At 37.2% G+C, this 22,500-nt stretch overlaps 1 protein-coding gene across 7 annotated transcripts in view; it reads left to right on the forward strand.

The window, feature by feature from the left end:
* LOC135206150 (homer protein homolog 2-like) overlaps positions 1-22,500 on the forward strand; it is a 408,669-nt gene that overhangs the window by 236,757 nt on the left and 149,412 nt on the right. The window contains exon 2 of one of the 7 annotated variants that reach the window (XM_064237415.1): positions 11,451-11,495. The exons of the other annotated variants lie outside the window; for them this stretch is intronic. Coding sequence (XP_064093485.1) covers positions 11,466-11,495 — 30 coding nt within the window. The 5' untranslated portion in view covers positions 11,451-11,465. The remainder of the gene's footprint in view (positions 1-11,450; positions 11,496-22,500) is intronic. 7 annotated transcript variants of the gene reach the window in all.

Genomic DNA, 22,500 nt, shown 5'->3' on the forward strand with positions numbered 1-22,500 from the left:
ATGACTTTCGATTGATTATACTTTGTTGCAATGAGGATGACTTCGCCGAGGCCCTCTCTCGTTTTGTATGATGTAAATGGCATTCATATCGACGAAGCACTGATCATTCACTTTTTTTTTCCCTTCTCCCTCTCACCAGTCGAATATCAGCCAGGGTTATAATTAAATGCAAAAGAAAAGAGAGCCATGTTGTGAATTCGCCCAAACCTCTCCCGCACCGTCAGGCCCTGGGGATCGAGTGCATGTTTCGCTGTTGTGAACGAGTAGTACCAATGCTTCTGAGAGAGAGAGAGAGAGTTCATGTATAGGAAACAAAAACTATGATTACTTGAGAGAGAGAGAGAGAGAGAGGAGAGAGAGAGAGAGAGAGAGAGAGAGAGAGATTTCTAGTAAACTGTCTATTTAATGACTTCCTAATGTAAAGAATGTTAAACTCATTATCATCTTAATTACCCTGTATATCATTCCTGTCTTACATGTAATAAGGTCTTTGAGTACAAGAGTGCATATGGACATGAAATGTAATTTGGTTGGTATCAGTAAACGCCATTTAGTAACATGCGCGAGAAGAGCCACTGGACGGGAGTGAGAGGGCAATATGGCAGCATATTATGATCGCTGGCTCCTTCATGTTCCTCTTCTTCTTCTTTTGAAGGAGATAAGCATCCCCTCGGAGCTGGCGGCGTTGCCATGTGGCTCTTGATAAACGCGGAGTTGACAGCCTCTCGTCTTGTCGGTCCCGGAACGACGATGTCACAAATTTATCATCTCTCTTGAGACTTGTTGGCTGTCAGTCTCTCAGCTTTTTTACAAGCTTTAAATATCGGTCTTTACCTTTGCTGCCTTTTCTAAACAGTATACGCCTTTCTTTTCTTATATTTTTTTCTAATTTTTTCAATTTAATTTTGTAATCTTTGCAGAATTAATGTAATTTTTAAAAGATTTTAGTCACTGTTTCAAGTAACTTAAAATATTAGTCTGTCTTTTTTATATATTAGTTTGTTTTTAGCAATCAGTTGTAAAAATACAAATATATGAAATATTAACGTTACAAAATATTATTACATTTCCTTAAGAATTAAGTACCTCCTCTAAACGCCCAAAATAAATAAAGAAATTAATAAATATAAACGAAAGTTAGGTTCACAAATCAAACGAGGCAAACGAGATAGTCAAGCAAAACCATTCCATAGTTCTGGTCATTCATTATTACTATTGTTAATGAAAAACACAACTTCGGAGAATTTAGAAAAGAAAAGCCATGAAATGTTGATTGAATTGAATTGAATTGAATTGAATATAGAATTTAGGCCAAGGGCCAAGCACAGAAATTGACAGTTAAAGGTTTGAAAGGTGTAACAGGAGGAAATCCTCGTAGTTGCTGCACTGCGAATCAATTGTAAGGAGAGGATGGAAAGTAAGGTGGAAGACAGAGAATATGAAAGGAGGTACATTAAAAAGGATTGAAAGGGGTTGAAGCTAGGGGTCCCAAGGCACGCTGCAAAGAACCTTAAGTAATAGCTGCAGTGCATTGACGGCACTGGAATGTTGATGACATCCAAACAAGAGAACACTATTCCAGCAATGGAAACAGACGCGGAATTTAAACCACGTCAGTTTTTCTGCTTGCGTGTATGTCTGTACCCTGGTAAGACCGAGTTTTGCATGCATGTATGCACGACTATTTACTAAATACTTCCTCGCCTTTTCATATTGCTTCGAGCCACATATCCCCACGGTATTTTATTACCGTTCCGTTTTCACAGTAATTACATTACAGATACATGCTGCCTCTGCTGTATAACTTCAATTATCTTGATGGAGAGAGAGAGAGAGAGAGAGAGAGAGAGAGAGAGAGAGAGAGAGAGAGAGAGAGAGAGAGAGAGAGAGAGAGAATAGAAAACATTAATTTCGTACGATTACATTATGTATCCATGATATGCAGCAGTTAATGTGTTCATGTTGTATTTGAAGTCTGTCAGTCATCGACGTAGCGTTAATCATATGTGATGGAAGTCGTTAGTTTTATAACCAACATAATTATTCCTTTGTGAAATGGAAACAACAAAGCCGACTGTGATAATTATGACTATATAATATTCCACAGTATACTTGGAATTTGTACGGAAGGTTTAAAAATGAAGTGAGTGACATGTCAGAATACTTGATGTAAAAGAACAGTGTGCTTGTGCTTTCAGATAAGAAATGATGTATGTTGTGCAGGAAGTATTTGTGTAAAGGAAAAGATGATAGAGACAAGACGTGTACACGCAAAATTTTGTTAACTGTGCTAAATTCCATGGAAAGGTTTTTATGGGAAATGTCAGACAAATTAGAGAACGCTAAATAAGGGAAGGAGCAAGATTATATTTGGGGGAGAGAGATGTGTAAATCAAGTTCCTACTATAAAACACTAAAGTAATAAGTTTGAGAGAACACTGTTTATGAAATTGGTCTCCGTGCAACATGGAGAGGGTTGAGGATGTATGTGTTTTATGAGCTTTTAGAATTTTTGTTTAGTGTGTGAAATGGAATCTTATGGAAATATATAGACGAGAGAATGGCCGGTTTAGTGTTAGAGTAGTATCCCTGGCTGGTTGATATTTATTTGGAAGGATGTATTACGAAACTTAATGAGAAAGTGAATCCAGGTGGAAAGTTATGGGGTAGAGTAGGACAGGACAGGATAGAGATTGGATGGTATGAGATGTGATGAGTTATTTGAAACTGGCACTGTGTTGATTGGTGACAGTGAAGGAAAGCTGCGTGAAGGTAGAATTGGTTCACACTGTAGAGATTGTGTAAGTAATGGTTTTAGATGAAAGGTGGATGAAAGAAAGGTCTTAAAAAACAAGAATCAAGAAGAGCAGCAGCCATTCTTTGCATGCTGTGGAATAAAACTTGCTGCTGGAGGCAGAATTTGGGATGTTTGAACTAATCATTTAACCGACTCTGATGGAAGTTAAGTGTGATTGCTGGTTATGGATATAAGTAAAAAAAACTGGAAGCTGTTGATGAATGGTCTGAAGTAAAAGACCAGTAATCGTGGTAGAAGTTAAGAGAAATGTAAAGACAGTTATGATGAACAGGTTATCATAGATAAGAAAAAAAATGGATTGTATCGTGTTGAGATGATCTGGTAAGTCGATAAAGTGCAGAAACGTTGGATTGGTGGTGTATGTGTAGGTATGTATATAGTATAAGTGTATATGATACGATAAATGGTACATATTCGTGCAAGTGATTCGGCTTCATTAAACAGCTTGCTACCGATCAAGAAAAGTAGTGTAAGTTATGTATCTGATGTAGAAGGGAAGATTAGTGTTGTGTTTATTTGCTGTAAATTGCCTTTTAGTGATCAAATTTTTATCCAATTGTCTGATAATAATCTTTTGTGATTAAGATAATCATGAATGATGTGAGTTTATAAAGTATTACAAGCAGCTGGATTGTTATTCTATAAAATCACCTTAAGCTTACAATCTTTTCCTGTCCTTTTCAGGTAAGTTACGCGAGACAGATGCTTTGGGTTGCTGAAAAGTCAGTGTGAGTAATGCATCAGAGAAGTAGACCTTGTCAGAATGATAGTTTTTCAGCAGTCATAAAATAAGTGCAAGAATTGGCAATTATATTTATGAATGCATTTTTACAATAGCACTTTTCGTGAAATTTATTTTCTCTTCTGAAGTACGGGAATTCCGTTGACACTCTGTGTGTGTGTGTGTGTGTGTGTGTGATTGTGTGCGTGCAAAAACTGAATGGTTTTGTTGGATCCAGTGTGCCTGTCCTGTCCAGTGCAGTGAATTAAGTCGATTGTTGTAATTTGCTGCTGTTGAGAGAGAGAGAGAGAGAGAGAGAGAGAGAGAGAGAGAGAGAGAGAGAGAGAGAGAGAGAGACAGAGCAGACATGAGTGATCAGTAACCGTCGAGAAACAGGCCACTATACTTTGAAATCTGGAGACCCAGGCGAGGCATTCCGCACCCTACATTGGTAAAACCATTCATAAGATTATGTCTCCCTAAAACCTGTACAACATAAGCTTTCACTCTCCATAAAAAAGAAAAGGTCACGCTTGCGTTATTACCAGTACATAGCATGAGTGTTATTTTTTTCTCCATCTCTATTTCATGAGCAAATGCCTCCACTCTCGTCAGGTTCCCTTAAATATCGAATATTCTTTCTACCGCCACAAACAAAAGGCCCTCTCCCTTAAAATCCATACGTATCCGAAGATTAACTCACACGAAAGCTACCTAAAAGTATGCAATTACTTTTTTTTTTCTTTTTTATAGTTATTCACGTGAACTGATATCTCACTCGAGTATTATTGCTTCTCGAAATGAAGGATTGAAGTCGTAATTACAGCTTTCGAGGATTTTATTGCGTGTCTTTCAAGTTGCCCAGGTGTGCTGCACACGAGGCTTCCGTTGCAGAATTGGTAGTTGTGGACTTCCCTGGTCATAATGGCTATAGATATTTGTTCAGTTAAGACGCGATTTTCCCTCTGGTTAGATATTCTCATTTTTTCTCCTGTAGTTATTTTCCCATTTTCTATACTGTATAACATTCCCATGTTTTTTATCCTGTAGATATTCTCATTTTTCTGTCCTGTAGATATTCCCATTTTTCTATACTGTAGATATTCCCATGTTTCCATCCTGTAGATATTCTCATTTTTCTATCCTGTAGATATATATTCTCATTTTCCTTCCCGATAACCTTTCCCGAATATTCTCATTTTTCTATCCTGTATATATTCCCATTTTTTTTTATCCTGTAGATATTCCCATGTTTCTATCCTGTAGATATTCCCGTTTTCTATCCTGTAGATATTCCCATTTTTCTATCCTGTAGATATTCCCATTTTTCTGTCCTGTAGATATTCCCATTTTTCTGTCCTGTAGATATTCCCATTTTTCTGTCCTTTAGATATGTCACCCATATCGATCAAGGAATGTTTTGTTTGACAATTTACTTAATAAAAAGTACTTTTATTTTGTTACACACTTAATGAAAAAAATGTTCTTCTTTGTTATACTCTGTTGGAATTCACATTTGTTGACAAGAAAGGTTTTCGTTTACTTTGTTCTTCAACTCTCTTTTATTCGTTTAGTCACATCCCACATTCCTCTCATTTTCCTTTTTCTTCGCCTAGGCTACCAAAAGCTTTAGGTTGCCCGTTCCGTAGGCCTCAGGACTTACGGAAATCTATAACAGATACCTTGTGTCATTAGTTTTTGAAATATCACTTTTAACACATTTGTTTGATATTATTGAGCAAAGAAATTACATATAATTTTTAATGTCTTCCAACACTTAGTATTATGAGAAGGTAATTATTAATTGTGGTAACAGAATTCCTTTGCCTTGTGCCATAAGGTATAATTCACCCCTTGGAGTCATTTTCATAAATTTCGGTTGGTATTTATAACTCCCGTACGTGATAAATAGGCAAAACTTTTTTAAATATGATCTTACCCAATTTCTTGATCACTCTCGGTTTTTTAGCGCCTCAGTGGTGTGGTAGGTTTGGTGTTTGCTTCTCACCTCGATTCTCGGCCATTCCATTGAGGAGTGAGAGATGTGTATTTCTGGTGATAAAAGTTCACTCTCGACGTGGTTCGGAAGTCACGTAAAGCCGTTGGTCCCGTTGCTGAATAACCACTGGTTCCATGCAACGGGGAAAAAAAATAAAAATAAAATCGTGGTTCTGTGCGTCGGCGTCGATGACTTTAATGTCACTATGGGAAGTTGCAAGAATTCGGTAGTGTGTGCGTGTGTATGTGTTCATCTATTTTGTAGGGAGATCATTCAGTTTCGAAAATTTGTTCGTAGACGGCAGTTTACTAACGTTAGATAAATGCAGCCTTGCTTTCGGTCTTATGTCCTTGAATACGCGCGTAAACCGCTTGTGAGACGACTACGGTACATTAGCGCGGCCATCGTTCCGCGAACGCGGTTGAAATGATGGCGAATGAAGGAAGGCGCATTAGTTCGGCATGAATACCTCTGCCGGAAACCTTTCATGTAATGAAGCCCCTCTCCGCTGGGGGACTTATACCTCAGTCGAATGTATTTATGTCGATGAATTTATTCCGTCGTGGGGGCGGCCAGTTAGTTCATTTTGGACGCGTCGTTTTCCTCCAGACTCCCATTCGTCGGCTAAGGACAGCCCAGGAGATGCGACCTTCAGTCGCGTTGACCTTCTAGATTCATAAGTCATATAGGATGAGGTTGCTAGACCCTTTCTCTTCTCAAACTTTGCAAAAGGTAGACGCCAGAATTCTTTGTATGTGGTGTAATAGCTTCAGTGCCATGTAAACTTCCCGAATTCCTAATATATCAAAATATGCTTATCACTAGTTCCTCGTTGGACGAGTGGTTTTCGCGCTCTGCTACCAATCCGTTGGTCCGAAGTTCGATTCACGGCTCGGCCAACGCGGAATCAGAAGAATTGATTTCTGGTGACAGAAATTCATTTCTCAATATAATGTGGTTCGGATCCCACATTAAGCTGTTGGTCCCGTTGCTAGGTGACCAGTTCGTTCCTAGCCACGTAAAAATATCTAATCCTTCGAGCCAGCCCTAGGAGAGCTGTTAATCAGCTCAGTGGTCTGGTTAAACTAAGATAAATCAGTGCTTATCACTGGAAGCCATGAAACTTGAAAGGTTATGAATCAAGAAATTTTGCTCCCGGGTGTATGAACTCAGGCTGTATAGAAAATTGAGCTTGTTGTTTTACCCATGACATAACCAATGAAAAGCACTAATCTCATTCGAAGCAGAACGGGTGATAGAAGTTCACTGTCGACGTTGTTCGGAAGTCACGTAAAGCCGTTGGTCCCGTTGCTGAATAACCACTGGTTCCATGTAACATAAAAACACCATACAAACAAACAAGAACGGGTTCGAGTCCTCTCAGAGAATAATGTCTTTGTTAATTTCCAAAACATTGGGACGTAGAAAAGGTCCTGTAGAGGATCATAACGTTTTTGATTCGTTACCCAAAATTGGTTGAACATACTGAAATAAACTATAACTGTTCACCGTTAGGGATAGCGCGTAGTTCATTATTGTAGCATGAAGACTAACATGACGCCTATTGATAAGATAAATAGCGTTACGCTCAGACGCAGTAAAGTGAAAGTGGATATACCAAAGATGGGATGTTACACTCCTAAAGAATATATGGATAAATATTGCTTTTGATTGAGTACGGTTATTATTAAAATTATTACTATTAAAAATCTTAATGTATAATTATCAGACTGTTTGCCCTACCAGTATTTAAAAGATTTACATAAATGTTAAAGATGATAACACCTTTGTTGATCTAAAGAAAACTCATAATCACATGAGTCAATAAAATGAGGAAAGTAAATCAAAGAGGCATACTACTGTGGATTTACTCTCCCACTTTTGTTGATTTAAGCAGTGAATAAATTATATATCTGGTACCGACTTGCTTGTGGTGGGCAGCAACTGTAGTAACATCACCTCAGAATTCATGAGAAGCAGAGCCACCTTCTCCAAAGGGAAAGATAATAAGTTCTGGGTCTATCCAAGATAAAGCAAAGTATTCAAATTGAACGTTCCCTGTGGTGAGTAATCAAGCACATTTGATAAACAAATTTTGACGCTTCGAAGACAACTATATTGCCATCTCTCTCTCTCTCTCTCTCTCTCTCTCTCTCTCTCTCTCTCTCTCTCTCTCTCTCTCTCTCTCTCTCTCTTTGGAAAGGAAAAAAGAAAAGCAAAACAGCGATTTGGTCTTTCCATGTGAATTTAATTTTCGAGCCCAAAGGGAGTGACCGCTGCGAAGGAGTAGCAATAAACGTTGATTAATTGTCGTAGGGAGAGAGGAAAAGTAGGAGTCATTTGTCTCATTTCTCGTCATCTTTTTTTCTCTCTTATCTCTTTCTCTCTCTTGCCGGATGTCAGGAAAATAGACATTTCTCCCCCAGCGTGTCTGGAGGGTAAGTTGGGCGTATGTGCTGTTGTGGTAACGTCAGCAAGAGATTCGTAACATTCATTAATAGTAGTGGGTGGGGGGAGTGGTATTGAGTCATTGAATAGTTGTGTATTGGGTAAATGTATTAGTGCTATCGTATTGGTTGGGCTTCTTTATGATTCTACGTAGAAGGCTAAGATACATAGCAGTCATTTCGTTAGAAACTGTGTTTTATTTTGTTTTATTTTTTATTTTAATCCTATTTTAATCCACTTCTTTAAATGAAAGAAAGTTAAAAAATTATTATTTTATTGGCATTACACAAAATACACTATGTAAGTATGTATATACGTGTTTATTCGCTAGATGTTATTCAGGTACTAATCCTTTTTCATGCATATGGGTATAATAAAACAGAAAGGTTAGATCCTGGTTGATTTTGAAGCAACAGTTACGTAGAGGCAAAAATTTTACAATGCGCTTGAGTAATTCTTCGAGATTGAGACTGGCCGTGACCTTTACAAATCTTGTAATTCAAAAGGACAGCCAACTCAATATGCAGAAAATCGACATGCGTACCTTCCCGTTGATCATTTGGATCAGACAAACTTCGCACCGTAAAAATGTGTTCGTTTTACAGATTTTTTTTTTTAAAGAAAAAGAAAAAAATAGAAAACTTTACCCGGGTGTATCATGTTCTGACGTATTATTACGATGAACCAACTTTTTGTTGCATGTATTCTGTAACGTAACGGAAATTGCTCCGTTTTCTTTTACATACATTAGACATTTTTTATGCTTGCCAGTAGTTATCTTTTCCAATAATTTCCAGGCTTGACAAGGAACAGGAATTTTCACTTTATTTACAATAGATTTGACACACGCATCCATTGCTGTTTTTAAGATTTATTTTGAATATGTACTGTTTTCATTGTATTATTGTTCTTGAATGCCAAATGCCATACTTAATATTAAAATTTATGAAGCGAATAGGGAATATCTTGCGTTATTAGTCTCAGCCAGTATAAGTCTATTTTTCGTAATAAGGCCATTTATATGATAGTTACATCGTCTTATACAATGTCAGATTATTTTAATTTCTCGCTAGTTTTCCTAAATGCCCTTGTTTCATTATATATGTAATCATTGCTGTACTGTATACGCGTAAAGCTATCAGTAATCAGTTTAGAAGATCGGTCTACTGGCGGCAGAGCGAAGCATTACACAAGTGATTTTGGGTACGCACCTGATGGACGCTAAACACTCCTGCGAGTGAAAGAAGCCTTCCAGTTGCAATTGAGTCACGCGCCTTTGTTCCATGGAAGTCTCCTGCAACATGTCTCCCTTTAGGAATGGCTAACTGTGATTCAGTGCGAAGTTGAGCGACATTCAGGGTGGAAGTTAGTTGCAGAGAGAGAGAGAGAGAGAGAGAGAGAGAGAGAGAGAGAGAGAGAGAGAGGGGGGCATAGGATGATACTGTTAATCTTGTTATTGAAATCAAGTTAGTTAAAGTTAGACGCAGCGTAATCCCAATCACTCCTGAAGGGTTTAGTGGGCAGGTCTTTCTCTCTCCCTGCCGTTTCCATTTTGTCCTGCAGGCGAAGCCCATGGTCATCTGACTCCACTTTATACTCTCCTCCTCCTCCTCCTCCTCCTCCTCCTCCTCCTCCTCCTCCTCCTCCTCAGGAGATATTCAGTTTTTCAAATTTGCAAGCCAAGGCTCACGTATGGGAAAATGTAGGTCCCTTTCATTATTCAGTGAATTTTACAGAGACTCATGATTTTTCGTCATACCTATGAAATTCATTGAATATTGTGTGGTCGCGACACTGATGACCTGAGAAGTATATGGTCCTACAAGAGATCCGGATATATATATATATATATATATATATATATATATATATATATTATTTATTTATTTATTTATTTATTTTTTTTTTTTTGAGGCTGTTAAATTGCTCAATTTCTCTAATTTTCAATGGCGATCATATGATTTTTATTATATATCTAATTCATAATTGGGATCTTTTTATAAACAGTGGGAGTTTTTGTTGTAAATATGTTTGTTAAAGGGAAGAATAATGCCTTAGATCATAGTACATGGGTAAGGTGTTAACATTGGAGCTCAAAACAGATAGATGTATGAAGTGTCAGGTCTACATTGGTGATCGTTAGATCGTTGGAGATTTTGTTTGAAATATTCTTTTTATTAATTGAATAATGTCCTGGAAACTCCAATGTTTGGCATTTAAGAGAATTTTGTCTATTGATTTTCTTCTTTGAAAGGGGATAAAGTGTAAGGAAAAAAAAAGTTATTATTTTTTTCCACAAGGTTTCTGTATGTACAAGCGAACGTCAAACTTTTTTTTCCCCTCATATTTTCTGACTTGATTTCCATTGAAATCCTTTGATAATCCGAACAAGAAGTTGAATGAAGAAATATGCCCTTCCCCACACTGAACCTCCAACCTGGGAGAAAAAGGCTTTGATTGAGTTCAGGGTTTTATTATTGGATAGGCGGCCAGCCAGGAACCGGCCAGATCTCTCTCTCTCTCTCTCTCTCTCTCTCTCTCTTTTTTTTTTTACTGTCGTATCAAAAGTCATCAGGAGGTCAAGAAGTAAAACGTTCACTTTGTGTAGCTTGTTCCCCAGGAATTCGTTTTCTATCATCCTTCACTTTCTGATAAGTGATTGATCCTCTCTCTCTCTCTCTCTCTCTCTCTCTCTCTCTCTCTCTCTCTCTCTCTCTCTCTCTCTCACATAAGTCGTTTCCTCCGTCGTGTATGGTGGTGTTTCTCATTTGTTCGATGTTCATCTCGCCGAGGGGAGATTATGAGAGAGCGCGGTTTCCCCTCAAGGGGATTGAATTCATCTCCTTAAATTGTGTCAATTCGTTCCCCTCACCCTCGGGGGACTTTGCTTACTTACAGAGCTTCCGCCGTTGGTCCTGTTCTAGTACTTATCGATATAAAAGTGACTCATTCTTCCGCGAAAGATGGTGTTGTCTTCCTTTATAACTTTCTTCAAAGATGATTTTATCTTCTTTTATAACTTTCTTCAGAGATGACTTTATCTGCTTTTATAACTTTCTTCAAAGATGACTATCTTCTTTTATAACTTTCTTCAAAGATTGTTTAACTTTTTTTACATAAAAGAATGTGACGTAATTTTTTTATTAAATTACTTCCCACTTATTTGGTATTTACAGCTTTGTGATAATCATCATGATGTGTATGTTTTTGTTTATATAAAGAGGTTATGATGACCCCTCCCAGAGTATTAACTTAATCCTTTTGTTAAATATCTGTGCAAACACATGCTTCATCCACAGTCAAAGGTAATGCAATTGTTCATGATAGTGTGTGTTTGTACATATGCTTTGATGGTCAGTATGCCATTTTTTATTTGACCTAGTCTATCCATTGTCGTGTGACTTAATGTTTTTGCCATTCTTAATATTGGATATCTGTGACTTTTCCCATTCATTTCTTTTCAGTAACTTGGTCTGATCATGTCCTATCGTTTCCCTTTTTCATTTCCAGTAAGTTGACTCGCTCGTTTTGCATGCATTTCCTTTTCTCTCTCATTAGCTTAGCGTCTTTTCAGTGACTTGATCATTTTCTTGTCCGTTTACATATCAGTGAAATATTCAGCTCATCCTCTTGGTCAAAGCTTGGTCAAACAGTTTCGCTTTCAGTTATCTTGCCAGATGCCATCTTATCTCGTTCGTATATTCAATTATGTCATTTTCCCAGTCGTTTCATTTTCAGTTATTCGCTTCTGTGGACTTCATCCCTCTCGTCTGGAGAGGAGTATTATGACTCCTTAACCTCCTAACATATTTGGTCTTTACCGGCCATATTTACCAGAAATGTGTATCTTCATGGCTGCAATGATACACGTACACAATCATATATATGTACATGTATAACTGAATCACGAAAACTTGGAACGTGATAAATGCATAAATAAAGGTATAAGCCACGAAGGAAAGTGAAGCAATGGAGTAGCTTCAAGATCTTTCGACTTAGCAGACGTTGAGTCGAAAGCTCTTGCAGCTACTCCAGTGTTTCACTTTCCTTCGTGGCTTATACCTTTATTAATATATATGTACATATTCATAAATATACATGTACACATACACATACATGCATGCACTCGCCCCTCTCACCGAGGAGGGGGCGAGACTTATCATTTATTTCCCCTTAAGATTTATGGCTCTGAGAAGAAAGCACATTGAAAATATTATATGTAAGATAATGACGACAATGTAGCTATTGAAAATACGTCTGAATATGTTCATGTCAGGAATTAGAATTCGAGTATCGCTTCCTCTCGAATTCTTCCCGGGGTACACGAGGGAAAGGGGAACTCTGATAAATGAGGGGAAAATGACTGCTTGAGGTTTTGGTATTATTTCGATATCAAGAATGTGGAAAGGGCGCCTTTGTATTTGTGGGTCATTAATCAAGGGGAGTTGGTGTATCTTGGCTTGAGCAATGCTCTCTCTCTCTCTCTCTCTCTCTCTCTCTCTCTCTCTCTCTCTCTCTCTCTCTCTCTCTCTTCTTCCAGTGTATTACATATCTGAGTGAACAAAATACTTTTTGCTCTTCATTAGTCGTGGGTCATCAATCAAAGGGAGTTGTTGTATCTTGATTCTCTCTCTCTCTCTCTCTCTCTCTCTCTCTCTCTCTCTCTCTCTCTCGTGTATGTATTACGTATCTGAGCTTGAACGAAAATACTTTTTTGCTTTTTATAAATTGTGGTTCATCAATCAAAGGGAGTTGTATTCTCTCTCTCTCTCTCTCCTCTCTCTCTCTCTCTCTCTCTCTCTCTCTCTCTCGTGTATTTATTACATATCTGAACTTGAACATGATGCTTTCATCTCGCTGCGTGATCAGGGGTGGGCGGCAATACTATTAAACGTTATGAGATATTGCCCGACGCGAAATTGATTTTCTCCTGGAGATTTTGGGATGGAAAGAGGGAACTCTGAGTAAGTCAAACGGATTGTTAATGGTCTTCAGACCGATAGAATCCCATTATAGGCACATCAAGGAAGAAGGAATTTCGTCCAGCGAGCGACCTGATGACACAGTCCATTTTTATCTGAACTTTTTGAAACCTCCTTTGGACGAGTTGTTTTGTTATGGTTAACGAAGTTCATAAAGAAATTTTCCGTCGTGTTTTGTCAGAATTTTTAGAGAATTTTTTGGTTTTACTTTGAAGACGAATGTTTTTTTTTTTTTTTTTTTTTTTTTTTTTTTTTTTCTCCCTCCAGAATTCACGAGAATTTTTAATTAATGATTAACCAGAAATTTGTAGAGAACAGAATTTTTTGGTCTGTCGGAATTCATGGGTAATGTTTTTGTGTATGAAAAAAAAAAAAAAAAAATTCAGGGCGTTTTCTTTCTGTATTGTTGTTTCATAATACAGTGTTGGGAAATCTTGGCGTTTAGAGTATAATCTTTAGGACTTTGTAGACGTGGAAATCAATGGGACTTGCCTCCTCCTTCCCCCCCCCCCTTCTTCTTCTTCTTCTTCTTCTTCTTCTTCTTCTTCTTTTTTTTTAGCTCATTCTCTTAGCTCATTCTCATAAAACAAAAAACTAAACAATCGTCTGAATTTTATTTACTTATTTTTTTTTTTTTTTTATTTTTTTTTTTGTAGCTCACACCCGTAAGATGAAAAAAAACCTGACCGCTCTGATTTTTTTAGCCCACCCCCGAGGGGGGAAAAAAAAAAAAAAAAAAAAAAAAGCTAGACCAGTCGCTGAATCGTGCAATCCGCGTGCAGGTAGATTTTTAGCCAGCACAACCCGACTCATAAATATTCAACGAACTCGACCAGACTTTCATAAACAGAAAACTCGACCAGACTTTCAGAAATATTCAGATAATTCCCGAACTACGGCCGGTCCATGCGCGCCATATTTAACTCGCATTGCCTCGAGTCAAAACTTGCAAGCACGAATGGGTTTGCTCTCCCAAAGTCCAATCCTGAAACTTCGTTACATATGCGGCCTGGCCCCGCTCCCCCTCTGCTCATCAGAATTCCGGCAGGAAATGGACGAAATGGAAGGGCCCCTGGCAGTATTATTATTATTATTATTATTATTATTATTATTATTATTATTATTATTATTATTATTATTGATCGTGGTGCTGTTGTCTTGCTGCTTTGTGAATATTGAAAATTATGTATTTTTTGTTTTTATTGATGTAGCAACCTAACTGTAAACTAGATTGTTGTCATTATTATTATTGTTATCGTTGTGTTAGTAGTAGTAATAGTACGTTGTTTTGCCATTGCAGTAATCTATGATTGCGCATGTGCTATTTTCAGTGTAGTGTTTCAATATTTTCTTTGCAAGTCAAATTTGTTGTTGCAAAATCAAATCTCATTGAAAACTTTCTATCAACCAAGAATTTGTCTCATCAATGAATTTACATAGTACACCATTTCACCCGGAGAATGACTGAGAAAATGTGTAAATTCATTTGTTTGAGAACTTATGAGGCTAAAGAAGTGCTAGTTTTATATATATAATATATATATATATAAATATATATATATATATATATATATATATATATATATATATAAGCTAAACATCGAGTAAAACGAGGAAGGATATGTCAGTTCAGGGTGATTGTGGATCAATATGACAATATATCACAAAGATATATATGATTATATATATATATATATATAATATATATATATATAGATATATTATATATATATATATATATATTTATATATGATATTATCTATATTATCTATATAGCGTGATGGGTAATTGCTGTACATCTGTATCTATCAACCCAGGCTCAAGAATATTCTTCAATTCATTCCCCATTTCGGAGAAGAGGCATTCTTTAGAAAACGCAGCCATAATGCTGCGGAATCGAGATTTTTTTTTTAACTTTACTTGCTATATATAATTTATCTAACGCCGTTGTGGATTTGGAACGCTTTGAAAAGACAAGCAGGAGAATGAGCCGTAAGGAAGGGCAGATTCGGAAAAAAGAAAAGACAAGGAACAGGGCTGGAGCAGAGCTCCTTGGGAGCTGAGGACCAAGGACACAAAAGGAGAAAAGAGAAAGAGGGCCTCGTTCCGTGATGATTAAAAAGGAGACCCGAAGGTCCGATGACGTCCGCGGTGCTCTTTTGTCACGGAAGGAACCTCCTTCCTGATGCAGACGCCCATAGTCGGGTAGATATAAAAAAGAGTCTCTCTCTCTCTCTCTCTCTCTCTCTCTCTCTCTCTCTCTCTCTCTCTCTCTCTCTTGTGTGTGTGTGTATATGTGCGTGAAAGAATGTATATATTCTTCTGTATGATTGTATGTATGTTTCTACCCAACAAATGTCCAGTATTATCAAATTTGCTTTACACTTGGAATAATTAGGACCCAAGGAATCTTACAAGTATCCCTACCCTGATCAGAATTTAAACCACATTCCTTTTATGGTTGATGCGATTGGCCATAGTAAACTTTATGTAACATAATCAGCCATCAAGATGCCTGACTGCCTCAAGTCTGCCGTAGTTCGTCTGTACTTACTTTCTTTGTTTCCTAAATTTCAAATCTGGCCATTGTGGAGTAGGGGTTTATCGTCTGAATAATAATAATAATGATAATAATAATAATAATAGTTGTTGCATAGTTTCGAGTCCATATAATTTCCTTCACCAAAAGAGAAACATAAAGAAGTGCACACGGTCTGGTGTTGATACAAGAGCAGCAGTAGACTTCATGCACTCGTCCATCCAGCTGACTTTGCTAGCCTTATGCCATTTTAGACCCTGTTTGTTGCCTACCAAGATCGACCAACTACCAGGTAACTGACTTACCAGACCAGCAGTTGCTTGATATATATATATATATATATATATATATATATATATAATATGTATACATACATACATACATACGTACATACATATACACTCAGTGAAAAATTAGCCAAGTTTTCTTAACAATTATTTGACAACTTTCATTAAGAAAACCAGGAATAACACCGAAGAACCATCCGCGAAATGGAAAGAATGGCAGGTGTAATACAAGAAAGTTAAAGGCTGGAGGTATCTGCGTGGGCTTGATTGAATTGCTCCAAAGAGGTTAGTTTGAAACTTCGGATGATCTTGAAGGTTTCCAGGAAGTTGGCCCTGATGCCAGGTAGGAAAAGGAAAATGGCGTGATCTGATTTGAAAAACGACGGAGATAACTAATGATAATAAATGGTACCATAACACTTGACTATATTAATCCGCTGGGGAGAAAGGCCACTGGTTTGTCTTGCAGATAACGAGAAAATATAGCACTTGGAGCATTTCGGTTTTATACCACAGATTTCCAGGTAACGCGCTAGAGCGCAGTGGACGCAGGAATAGATTGAAACTTACACAAGTGTAGCAGGAGGGTAATGCTGATTCCACACAAGTGTAGCTGGATTCCATATGTAACTGGAGTGAAGTTTCGAAAAATGGTGAAAAAAAAACAGCAGACTAAAATACCTCGTGTAATATATATATATATATATATATATATAGATATATATATATATATATATATATATATATATATATATATATATATATAAATGAGATTAGTGGCTGTTTTGTTAGTTTTTCACTGGAGCCTCCCCCTCCTTGGGGAACAGAATTAATATATATATATATTGTATATTAATATCTATATATAGATAATTTATATATATGTATATTATATATTAATATATATATATATATTATATATATATATATATATATATATATATAATCTTTTAAACATGTATATAGTGTATAAAGCATTGTATATAGTGTATAAAGCATTGACTAATAAATATACCTCCGATATATTTTGAGCGTTTATCATCAATTGCAAAATCCATGTTTCTGATCCAGCTGTTCTGAAGAACGGATCACCAGCCCCCATCCTCCATCCATCTCCTTTCTCCCAAATCCGCCCATTGTGTTTGGATTTACACCCACCCCCATGGTGGCGGTAATGGGATTTGTGGGCGGGAGGGGGGGTGTTGGGGAATGGGGGAGGCGGTTCTTTCATTCGCTCGGTAAATACGCTCCTTTATTGGTCGGTTTGTTTTCCCCTCTAATGCGATTTTAGTGGGGTCTAATCTGGGGTTTTGGTTTACAGGTATGGCTCCTGTTTGGCGGGTGCATTGCTTGTTTTCCAGTAGTCTGTGGTCTCTCTCTCTCTCTCTCTCTCTCTCTCTCTCTCTCTCTCTCTCTCTCTCTCTCCTTTTTTTTTATAATGCACGCTGCTTGTTAAACGCTTACTCAATCGGGATAAAAGAGATTTCTTCGAACAAGTTTTTTTACGTATTTGTCAATTGGAGAAAGTGGCATATTTGGTAGGCCTGTACACACCATGCAGGAAGATTCGCCAGATTTTAAGCGTTATGTTATTCCTGCTGCAAATAAATTGTAACTTTCTCGGAAGTATAATGTCTATCTGGTCGGGGTTTCTCATAACGTATAAAGAGTCCTTTGCATGATTTTCCCGTTAATCGCTACTTAAAAACATCCTTTCTTGGGAACTTCTTTGTAACTTGTGGCCGAGTAAGTTTAGGAACAAAAGACCTGCTTTTTGTATATTTGTTCCTTCCATTGTTGGCTTTAATAACGTACTCAGACTGGAGTATTAGATTAGTGCCAATTTACGCCTTCCTCGTTGAAGTGGATTATTCAGATTTACTTTTAGATTTGCATCTTTTAGGAAACTATTGTTTTAGAAAGAGAGAGGGCATTTGAAATTGTGATTTTTAGTCCTCGAATGTGTGACTTTGCCTTTTAAAGGGAGAGGGTAGTTTAAGATACGATTCAGTTTCTTTGATGGATGTGGTTTCTGAAATTATGATTGCTGGTTTTTGTGAAAGGTTAATGGGAGCTGAGAGAGAGAGAGAGAGAGAGAGAGAGAGAGAGAGAGAGAGAGAGAGAGAGAGAGAGAGAGAGGATGGGGCTGATGGAAGCTGCGAATCCTTGGTTTTGAGGGATTACAACACGCGAAGCCATGACTCTTAACCCTGAAGTCAACTGCATATATATATATATATATATATATATATATATAGTATATATATATATATATATAGTGTATAAATAATATATATATTATATATATATATATATATATATATATATATATATATACTTGCGATCAGATTTGAATACTGGATCAATGCGAGTATAATGACAAAATGAAATCGAGTTCGTTGATATGATTGCCCAAATTAAGACTTACCAAACTAGGAACTAATCTTCTTAACTAGGATGCGTAGGCTTATCCTTTGTTATTAAAAGATATCCGAATGGATAAGTAATAATTCCACAGTATTAAACTCGAACGGCATAAGTTCGAATCCAGCGTAATTATCATGTATTATTCTGTTTAGGTGTAAGTTACTTCTGAATTACAGTGAATACGATATGAGATGGGTATTTGTAGTTTGATACCTCTCTCTCTCTCTGTCTCTCTCTCTCTCTCACACACACACACACACGTGTTTACATGCATGCATATATACTTACACTCATACACACACACACAAGCAAACAATTCTCTGTTCACACAGCCTTCGTGAATACGAAGAGATTATCAGGCTGTAGGCCTTAGGAACCTTCAAAGTACACGCTTGAGTTCAAAAAGAAATGAGATGCAATAAAATGCAGATAAAGGAAGTGTCATTCCAGTGCGTATGAAAGAAGTATTGCAGTAAAAATTATATGTAAAATCTTGGAAAATATTTTTGAGCTCTTTAAAGATATAAGACGAAAAAACTTGATGAATCTCTGAATAGATCTAAAAAAAATCGCATTTCCGCGAGGTCTGCCAGCGAATAAAAATAATACACAAAACTAACTAAATTAAAATCCGAAATATTCTTCATTCATTTCGTTTCTAAGAAGTTTAGTTGAAGGAGTCGGATTTCAAAGCATATCATCCTCTGGTGGAGGTAAGAGATATTCGTAACCCCTTACCATCCATTTTGATCCTTTTGGAAAGGGGATGTAAGGTTGCTTTTTCCCTGCATTTCTCCTTCTTGGTTATTTTCGTGCTTTACACCATTCAGGAGAATATGATGCCATGGTGGAATAAGGTTTTGGAGAACCAAAGGGGATAAGATGGCTTGCTAAGTAACGGCGAGAATTCACGCCATTATGCATGTTTGTGTTTACGTCATAATATGTATATATGCTGGATTTCGTTTTACGGGAATGAAATTTGTGTAATCCCCTCCAAGGTTATTTACGAGGATTCTTTAGAAGATCACGCACATGTCAAACTGGCGTGTGAGGAGCATAATGTAACGGTACCATCAGAATTGTTATTGAGAGAGAGAGAGAGAGAGAGAGAGAGAGAGAGAGAGAGAGAGAGAGAGAGAGACTCAAACCGTGTTTTCTTGATCAGTACTCGCTTCAGTAATTGCCAAACGTAATCTGTTTGAAATTTCCGAGGAGGAACACCATCGAGAAGAGAGATTTGGGAATGCAAATTCTTCTGTTGTCAGTCACGTTATAGTTTGATTGACGAGTTTTCATGAATGACGTTAGACAAGTATTGTGTTTCCATTTGATGCTCTCTCTCTCTCTCTCTCTCTCTCTCTCTCTCTCTCTCTCTCTCTCTCTCTCTCTCTCTCTCTCTCTCTCTCGACTTTTTGACATTTAAGATTTGGTGGCATAGCATTTTGAAGACATAATATGACACTGCGAGGAGAAGAAAGCATTTCCAAAATACGCGCCGCAGTGAAGCAAGCAATTATTGCAGCCTTGCTTGAACAGCTTTTATATAGCTTAGAACGACAAACATTTTTAGATTGTGCAACATCATCAGATGATAAGATTCAAGGAGATGTATCACCGAGTACTCTTAGTTGTGGTGGCTCGATCAGCACTTGGTTTTAGTGACGTGGAAAAGGTCATTACTATGGAGATGTGAATTAGTTTATATTGTCTGTCGTCAGAAGCAACAGTGTTCGAGTTCGTCATATTGCCCTGAAGTTATAGTGATGTGTATCTACAACTCGAAAGCAGCGCCTTAGTGGCGTGATCGGTATGGTCTTGGCCTGCCACCTCGGTGGCCGCGAGTTCGATTCTCGGTCATTCCATTGAGGGGTTAGAGATGTGTATTTCTGGTGATTGAAGTTCACTCTCGACGTGGTTCGGAAGTCACGTAAACCCCTTGGTCCCGTTGCTGAATAACCACTGGTTCCATGCAACGTCAAAACACCATACAAACTAACAAAACAAAAACAGCCTTTTGGAAACTGTACGTCCGAAACTCTGAATGCATTGTTCTTTCATCGTACATTAACCAGTTCTTAGGAAAATAGATTAATAGGTTAAACGAGTGAGGACCGTATGCTTACATTTTTCTTCCTAGTATTTGTCAGTATGTATATTATATGTGTGTGTGTGTGTACACATATACATTTAAATGTGTTTGTGTAAAATTCTATGCATGTTTAAGTATGACTGATAAGCGAGGCAAATCCCATGATTAAAATTCTTCTTCATAACCGACACATGTCTTTCGGAGAATGATATCTTCAGTTTGTGTGTAGAAGTATGCTGTGTGATTCTGATGCAGTGTTGTTCCACATTATGTATGTATATACAGTCACATTGATATTGTGTATGAGTCTTAGTCATTTGGATCACTAGATATTATTCCAAGAGCGTTTTGATAATGCTGTGGAAAGAGGTATATAGGCATTAGGCCGGATGTTAAGCCTGTGTGTCCTAGTGGCGAAGATTGCGCTCATCTTAAAGATTACCTTCCAGTTGTGAGCGAATCTGAAAGTCTAAATATAGTTCTTGGAGAGGCAGAAAGTCTTTTTTTTCTTCCTCTTCTTCTGCCACCGTCAGATGGATTTCTTAACTACGTTAATTAGACTTTGTTTGAACCCTCTTGACTCGCTCCCCAGTCAGTTGTTTAAAGTTAAGCTTTTTTTTTTTTTTACGTTTTAAGTTTTGCCTTAATGATATACTTCTTTTGGCGATTACAATTGTCTTTTTTTTATGCTTTTCAAGTCAACTCATTAGGTGTAATGTTTTCGTAATTGCAACCAAGCAAATCTCATTATGGAGAATGTTTGTTATTCGGTATAATGTCTTGCGTGATTTTGGCGGTAATCAATAAGTTGTTCTTCTTCTTCTTCTTCTTCTTCTTCTTCTTCTTCTTCTTCTTCTTCTTCTTATTATGTGCTGTATTTAAGTAGAAGCCGTACCCCAGGCAGAAAAGTCCCCATTTTTGTTAACGTAATAGCCAAAAAGTTCAGAATGCAATTATGTGTAATGTGTATAAGTGGCTTTTTCTTTTTCTTTTTTTTAATTGAGAAAGGCTGGAAGTGGTAATTGGCGACCTAAAGAAAAAGAGCATGAAACTCTCCCCTTTTTCCTCCCAAACGGTCGTGCTTAGCAGCTCCTTAGGCTAAAAGCACACTTTAAAACCTCACTCTCTTGGAAAGGGTGTAATTATTGTGCGAGGGGGTGCAATCCCGGTATGGATAGAAGGACTCTCTCTCTCTCTCTCTCTCTCTCTCTCTCTCTCTCTCTCTCTCTCTCTCTCTCTCTCAAGGTTTCATAGTATAAAGTGGCTCTAGGGTATCGACAAACTTCCAGTCTTATCCATCTCTCTCTCTCTCTCTCTCTCATCTCTGTCTCTCTCTCTTCTCTCTCTCTCTCTCTCTCTCTCTCTCTCTCTCTCTCTGCAATGGAATGCATTTCTGTTATATCCAAAAATTAAAGGTTAGTAGGAAACATGTTCCTCATATAGAAGTGCATAATAACAAGAATTCACAGCCTTGATTTCAATTCAATTCGTTTATAGATTGATATTTTCATGGTCGTCGGACTGAAATGAATTCTTAATACTTTTTAGTACATAGTTCTTATGCAGACCTAAACCGTCAGAGTTAACCATACAAGACTTATAAAGTATGTTAGCACTCGAATTGTACTTTTTTAAATGTTTATAAAATTATTTTTTATTTTTTTATTATTTTTTTTTTAGCACAGATGCCATGAATTGATGTTGCGCTCTGTGAATAAAGAATGCAAGAAATTAATTATCCGATGGAAAAATAGGGTATCATTTATTGTAAATAGAAACAGTGAGAGATGCGCCGAAACTGGAATTTTGTTTGTATTCCCAAGCAAAAATTTGGATACAAAAGTTAATCACTTTTCACGACAGTTTGGATATTTTTTATGACGTTTATTCATCTGATGTATGACGTGTATCAGTTGTTTTCGATTTAACTAACAGTTTGCTCTCCTTTGATATTCAATTGTTTTTGTGACTTGAAGTATACACAGTAAAATTAGCCTACTGTGTATTTCATATGGACTTAGAGAGAGAGAGAGAGAGAGAGAGAGAGAGAGAGAGAGAGAGAGAGAGAGAGAGTAATAGGTAATTGGGTAAATCAGTTCATCTAAATCCACCAAACCTTGAACGCTCTTAAATATAGAATTAGTAAGCGTCATTTATTGTTTGATGAGGTGAATGTGTCCATGGATA

This window comes from Macrobrachium nipponense, chromosome 29 (assembly GCF_015104395.2).
Source record: "Macrobrachium nipponense isolate FS-2020 chromosome 29, ASM1510439v2, whole genome shotgun sequence".
Lineage (NCBI taxonomy): Eukaryota > Metazoa > Arthropoda > Malacostraca > Decapoda > Palaemonidae > Macrobrachium > Macrobrachium nipponense.